Source organism: Rutidosis leptorrhynchoides, chromosome 6 (genome assembly GCF_046630445.1).
Source record: "Rutidosis leptorrhynchoides isolate AG116_Rl617_1_P2 chromosome 6, CSIRO_AGI_Rlap_v1, whole genome shotgun sequence".
Taxonomy (NCBI): domain Eukaryota; kingdom Viridiplantae; phylum Streptophyta; class Magnoliopsida; order Asterales; family Asteraceae; genus Rutidosis; species Rutidosis leptorrhynchoides.
This window is the reverse complement of record NC_092338.1, coordinates 385,969,899-385,976,787: the sequence shown is the minus strand read 5'-3', so window position 1 is coordinate 385,976,787 and position 6,889 is coordinate 385,969,899. Positions and strand designations below refer to the sequence as shown.

Below are 6,889 nucleotides of genomic sequence, written 5' to 3'. Positions count from 1 at the left end.
TCCCCCTTGACTGATTGAAATCTGGGTTAAAACTAGACTGGGTTTTGAAGAGTGTTTTTGACACAAAACTAATTTTATCCTTCATTCCAACCTTTTCTTCCCTAAAATCAGTCACCGACTAAATTAGGGTTTATATCTTTCATTCCAACCATTCTCCCATGACGGTTGTAGCTATGAACACGAAATTAAAGGAAAAAGTTTGAGGATTTGAGGTGTTAACTCAAACCCTTCACCTGATTTGCAGATTTTCGAATCCATGAAATCGAAGCATTTCTGGTGTCGTTGCGGGTAGCTTCATGGTTGCCGCCGACTACCACTGCTGCTCCCTTTGCCGCCGGTCAGGTCGTTGTTGTCTTTTCTCTTTTCGGTGCCAGGTAATCTGCCTACGGTCGCCGTTAACTATTGATGGTTGGTGGTGGCAACCGTTGTTGGTAGCCTCTTGGTTACCCACGGCTGCAAATCCCACTTTTCCTCTGTTCTAAAGCTGCAACATACTCACCATGGCAACCACAACTATTATTTGTTGCCTAGTAACTGGTGATTTTGGCCTTGATTTGAGCTACCGTCATTTTGGCCATGGTAGCTTGATTTAAGAATCTTATTGTTTCGGCCTTTTCAAGCTGCCGTCATCTCATGACATGGCAGTTTGTTTAAAGTATTTCTGAGTTCTCTATTGCCCCTCTTTTGACACTCATTTATTTGACATTGCCTTAAGAGTTCTCATTGGCAGAGAACAATCAGATCTAAAAGGTAATTGGTAATCTGCTCTCGTTGAGCAATTAAATTATAGTTACTTCTGGTATTATTTAACGGGCTTGATTTGTGCTACCGTCTTTGGACATGGCAACACAAATCATGGTAGTGAAATAAGCCTTGAAAGGTTATTGCTATCAACAAACCTTTCAGCTCTTTTCGTTTCCTGAATTTGGTTAGATTTTGGAACTGTTTACTGAGTTACCGTCGATTGACATGACAACCCAGATTTGAGGTAAATGATTGAAGCTGAAAAACGAGTGTCTTGATCCAAGATCGACACTGTAAGCTCTGATACCATGTTAACAATTGATATGCTGAATTTTTAAAGTAAAGAAAATGATTTGATTATTGTTGATTGAATTATGAACAAGGAGGTAAATAAACCTTGAGGACTACATTTTGATTATATTGAGTTTTTTTTATGTACACTGAAAATAACTCTATTTATAGAGCCTAAAATACAACAGAAAGATTGTAGCCATTGGGTTGTATCCGTTGAAGCCTGCAGCTTTGTTTGTATCCCTAGAGCAGGTGCATGTGATCAACTAGTCTGACATGCCACTTTTGAATATTCATATATTTATTTTATTTTCTAACAACATTCAACACCATGTATCAAAATAAAAATTATAAAATTCAACACGTCTTACACCAAATCATAAGCTTTGCCATTTTAGCTTATAGTTTATATTTTAATAGTTTAAAGATCTTTTAAACTATATAAACATGATTGAGGGGATTAATCCAAAACCTGCCAGCCACTCCTTGATATAGGTATGAGATAATGTGAATATATATATCTATATGTAGTAATGAAAACAAACATGTATTGTAAAGTATGTAATGGTCAAATGATTGGGGTTGACCTTTTCATATCATATATAGTAAGTTAAACACATAACATGATCGTGCATACAAGTATTCTAAACAACCTAATCATGCAATAAAGCTCTACGTGCACTCATGTTGTTTTTATGATATGCTTCCTAAATAAAGCTCATGGAAAACTCTTAATCCAAACACACATTCTAACTCAAACAGTACCATCGTACCCAAAACAAAATGTTAACTGTTTCGTCTAAAAGGAAGTCGAAAGTTGCAAAAAAGGTTGTCGAGTCCCAAAGTGGCGGCTGTTTACGATCATGTGTGGCATGGTTTGTGTTTCCTCTTCCTGCTGCTCTATTTTTCATGATTTTGATGTTTGTATGGTCTTCATCTACCACGTATATTTCGGGTAGAATTGTTCACGTTTGTGTCTCTTCGCGTAAACTAAGCAATCTATATTGTTTGTCCGCTACAACCCAACCAAATGAAGAGTTTCGTCTCCCATTTACAAATTCTAGCTCTGAAAAGTTTCTTGGTAACAGAAATATTCCTCTTCTTGAAGAAAAACTAGAAAAAGAGAAGAATGAATTTCTTGATTCTGTCTCGAATGACAATAATCACAACCTCAAAGACGATTCCAAACTTCTTGTTGAGGTAAAAAATGGTCTCAAAGATGAGCCTAAAATGATTATCAAACCTGTTATTGAAAGCCCAACTATTGTTGAAAAGGCGACCGTTTTTCATGAGAACAAAGATGAGAACGAAGGGAGTGATGTCTTTGGTGACCTCAAAGCCATCGATACGAAGAAAGTTTCTAGTCCGGAAGAGGATAGGATTAATGAAATCAAGAAAGCAAAGATAGTTGTGGAAGAGCAACTACGAGTTCATAGATCGTGGACCACGAGTCAGAATTGGAATCAGAATCAAAATCAGTGTGAAGGACGGGGAGTCTATGTCTATGAGTTGCCACCAAAGTTCAACAAGGACTTGGTGGCTCAATGTCATGATATGGTTCCGTGGGTCGATATGTGCAAGTATTTTGGTAACAACGCATTAGGTGAACCTATACCAGAGCTTGGTAGCCGTTGGTTTCGAACTCATCAATACTCGTTGGAATTGATATTCCATAATCGAGTACTAAACCACCCGTGTCGTGTTTATGATGAAAACCAAGCAAAACTCTTCTATGTTCCATACTATGGTGGATTAGACATCTTGAGATGGCATTTCAAGAAAGTTTCTAGTGAAGTTAAAGATCTTTTAGCATTAGAACTTGTAAATTGGTTAGAAATGCAAAAGCCGTGGGATAAGAATCTTGGAAAAGATCATGTTTTTGTCTTGGGAAAAATTTCTTGGGATTTTAGGAGGAAGGATAACACTTCATGGGGGACTAAATTTCTTGAGCTAGAAGAAATGAAAAACCCTATAAAACTTATGATTGAACGACAACCATGGGAGATTAACGACATCGGAATCCCTCACCCTACTCACTTCCACCCACAATCAGACGACGACATCCGTTCATGGCAACGTACGATCATATCATCCAATCGAAGAAACCTTGTCAGCTTTGCAGGTGCAGCCCGTCCTGGCTCACAAGACAACATAAGGTCTATTCTAATTGACCAATGCATATCAACAACCAAAGAAACATGTAAATTCTTTGATTGTAAGTCTGGGCTCTGTGACGAGCCCAAATCACTAATAGGGCTATTCACGGAGTCTGAATTTTGTCTTCAGCCTCCGGGAGATAGCCCTACAAGAAAATCAGTGTTTGACTCATTGGTTGCGGGATGTATACCTGTTGTTTTCGACCCTTTCACCGCTTATTATCAATATCCATGGCATTTGCCCGAGGATCATAGTAAGTATTCGGTTTTAATTGATCAAGAAGAGGTGAGGAACTTGAAGGTGAATGTGGTAGAAAAGTTAATGAATGTGTCACTGAAGGAGAGGGATGAAATGAGAAGATACATAGTGTATGAGTTGATGCCCAAATTGGTTTATGGAGATCAGGATGCAAAATTTAGTATGTTTCAAGATGCATTCTCCATTACAATCAACAATCTTCTTGAGAGAGTTAAGGCTCTAAATTTGGAGTAAATTGGAGCCAAAGCCTTATTAATTTTTATTTTAGATTTTAGATGATTGCTTTTTTTTTTAGTTCGTGTAAAATTCAATTTGTTCATATGGATTCTAATATATTTGAAACTGCAAATATATCATTGGCAGCCCAAACAAAACCTTCTGTTTAGATTTTTCTTCTCAATGATACAACTTTTACTTAACAAATTTATGTTTGTTGAGTTATATCACCTCAATTGTATTTATTATTTTAAATTTAAAACAATATTTAATGTAATTTATTTGCCATTTTAGGCACAAATTATAAGCAATGGAATTGACTATATAAAAAGGGTGATGATTCGTACATCACCAAATTTTAGCCATACACCACTAGTTGTGCTTTAAAGTACTGTACTGTACAACTGTACAACTGTCTGATACACGTTTAGTGGTGTAGGGCTAAAAATGGTGGTGTACCAATCAGCTTCCATATAAAAAAAAGGTCAAACTTTGTTGATTGAAGCCATTAGCATACTTACATACCAGAATCCGCATAAAAATTTTACTACTGTACCTCCTCTTAACATCAGTCAATCAGCCATGGACAAACTACCTAAATCCATTCATGATCTTACAGTCAAGGTAAACTACGTATACGTGTAGTGATATTCGAAATTATATTTATTTAATGTAATGCTCTATATGATAATAACAATCATAAACAATAAATTCACTAAGTTCAAGTGAAACCTAATCTTCCTTTTTCATGAAATCTTGATCTGTTGCGAAGTACAATTACAATTTCCATTATAAAATTTTGTTTATTAGGGTTTATATATTCAATTTCAATTGTTTGTTTGAAGAATATTTGATTGCTTGTTCAACGATTTGATCGTTATATATACAGAAACCCATTAATAAAGATTAGATTTTTGGTGATGTTTTATCTTTACAGAAATCTTGATTTTGTAACTTGGGATTCATTTTGTATGATATGATATGCGTCTTCCAGTTTGACTTTTTTAAGTCAAAGATACTAATTTTTATAGCCCAAATCTTATATGAATTCTTTTGAAATGCCTATACATCTTTATTAAAACGAACTTTTAATATAATAAAGACCAAAATCAGAAGAATTTTTGCAGCTAGTCTGTTACATATTTGCATTTTAAAGCTAGCAAATTTGACCTTTTAATTCTGAATATATTTTCAGTTTGCAACATTTTTATTATTTCTGTGGTCAACTTTGATATCAGTATTCAAAGGGTCAAAGCTTATCTTTATATATGCAGGATGCTAATGGAAACAATGTTGATCTTAGCATTTACAAAGGAAAAGTTCTGCTTGTAGTAAATGTTGCTTCCAAATGGTTACGTTCTTTCATTTTTGCCAATTATGTATGATTGTTGTCGTTTTACTTTCTCAAATCAGATGTAAATCCAATTGGCTTATAATATGCTGGTTTATTTTGCAGCGGGTTGACAAATTCCAATTACTCCGAGTTGAATCAACTTTATACTAAATATAAAGATCAAGGTTCGTTTTTCAGATAATAACTTGTTTGATGCCTAGGTAAAAAGTGCAAGTATTTGATATTTTGATGCATGATATGTGCAACCATGTTACTTGGCCTTTGTTTCAACTAACCATGCTTTAGTTCAAAAGTTTGAGGGTGATACTTGTTAATGAGTTGTAGAAACCTAAAATGATCTCTTTCGCAAGAATTGTGGTCCGTTAAGGACATGAAGTACCCTAATTTTTGTCCTTTTATGTTAATCTTAGTATGAACGGGTTGTGTTTCTTCATGTAGTATGAACATAGTATTGAGATTATTTTGGTTCTTTGATGATGATTAGTTATGTTTGTGATTATCGTCTCGACTTGCTTGTAGGTTTTGAGATCTTAGCGTTTCCATGCAATCAGTTTGGTGAGGAGGAGCCAGGAAGTAATGAGCAAATTCTAGATTTTGTTTGCACCCGTTTCAAATCAGAGTTCGCTGTTTTTGATAAGGTACAATCCAATTTTACATAGTCATAACAACATTACACATAGGGATGACATCGGGCGGGTTTGGGCCGGGTTTAGGTAATCCCAGACCCGAACCCGATTAAAAAAACTTGTCCCAGGCCCGAACCTGGACCCACCGGGTCCCCATTTAATTACTAACTAGAGGGTAAACGGGTTCCCCACGGGTATCCGTGTCCCGATTTATCTACGAACTACCGATAAAGGGGTTTTCCCACGGGTATTCCAGTCTTTTTGTTTTTGGGTATACGGGTCGGGTAATTGGGTATACTGGCCGTGTAACCGAGTAATCGGGTTTACGGTCCGGGTTATCGGGATTACAGGCCGGGTATATGGACTGGGGTCTTTTCCGAGTATACGGGCCGGGTAATCGGGTTGGTGTCTAAAACCATCCCCTGACCCGGCCCTAGACCCGTTTACCCGGCTCGAAGTCGGCCCAAAAATATCGGGTTTCGGGTTTTTTCATCGGGTACGGGTTTCTTTTGCCATCTCTAATTACACAACATGAAAAGATAGTGGAAACATCAAAATAGTATCATTTATTCCTTTTTTTTTTTTTTCCTCCTAACTGCAATGTTTTCTTACATAGATTGAAGTAAATGGGGAAAACACTGCACCAGTGTACAAGTTCTTGAAGGCTGGAAAATGGGGTCTGTTCAAGGACGACATTCAATGGAACTTTGCTAAATTCCTTGTCGATAAGACTGGGAATACTGTTGGACGTTATTATCCCACCACTTCACCTCTTACGATTGAGGTAAAAACCACCTGCCTTTTAAAGATTAGATTCAACAACTGTCTGGGTTGTTTTGGCATATATCATCATCATCATCATCATCATGAATAACTTGTATATATCTAGCTTAAGATTTTGACTTTATGATCGTTTTGCAGCGAGATGTGCAGAAACTCCTGGAGGTCACAGATGCTTCATCATAAAGTAGTAATGACGCTATAGGCTTCCATTGTTGTCGTTAATGTACTATGATTAAAATTGCTAATCCATAAAAGTGTTGGATTTAGTTTTTGAGTTGAACTTCATGAAAGATTGTTATGTGCAGGGAACTTTATATATTGACATCATTTTAAACTCAACATCGAGTACGAACAAGTTGGTTCAATCTTGTGAATAAGTCATATACGAAGGTTGAAAACACCTAGGTAGTAGGTTGGCTTGTAGTTGTGGAAGTTACATTAAATTGGAGGGAAGTTGTGG

The 6,889-nt window shown here is 36.4% G+C and overlaps 2 protein-coding genes across 2 annotated transcripts; both read left to right on the top strand.

The window, feature by feature from the left end:
* The first annotated feature begins 1,818 nt into the window (after positions 1-1,818).
* LOC139851516 (xyloglucan-specific galacturonosyltransferase 1-like) lies at positions 1,819-3,684 on the top strand. Its single transcript, XM_071840593.1, has one exon. It carries the CDS (start codon positions 1,819-1,821, stop codon positions 3,682-3,684), a length of 1,866 nt encoding a protein of 621 aa, XP_071696694.1.
* Positions 3,685-4,148: 464 nt separating this feature from the next.
* On the top strand, positions 4,149-6,722 carry LOC139851849 (probable glutathione peroxidase 8). Its single transcript, XM_071841028.1, has 6 exons — positions 4,149-4,290; positions 4,941-5,017; positions 5,123-5,184; positions 5,540-5,658; positions 6,263-6,430; positions 6,568-6,722. Exons 1-6 carry the CDS (start codon positions 4,249-4,251, stop codon positions 6,610-6,612), a joined length of 513 nt encoding a protein of 170 aa, XP_071697129.1. The 5' UTR covers positions 4,149-4,248; the 3' UTR covers positions 6,613-6,722.
* The last annotated feature ends 167 nt before the right edge of the window (positions 6,723-6,889 follow it).

Coding starts and splice junctions, on each gene's coding strand:
- LOC139851516 (XM_071840593.1), top strand. CDS start 1,819: ATGTTAACTGTTTCGTCTAAAAGGAAGTCGAAAGTTGCAAAAAAGGTT.
- LOC139851849 (XM_071841028.1), top strand. CDS start 4,249: ATGGACAAACTACCTAAATCCATTCATGATCTTACAGTCAAG. Junction 5,185..5,539: donor TACTAAATATAAAGATCAAG/GTTCGTTTTTCA, acceptor ACTTGCTTGTAG/GTTTTGAGATCTTAGCGTTT. Junction 5,659..6,262: donor AGTTCGCTGTTTTTGATAAG/GTACAATCCAAT, acceptor TTTCTTACATAG/ATTGAAGTAAATGGGGAAAA.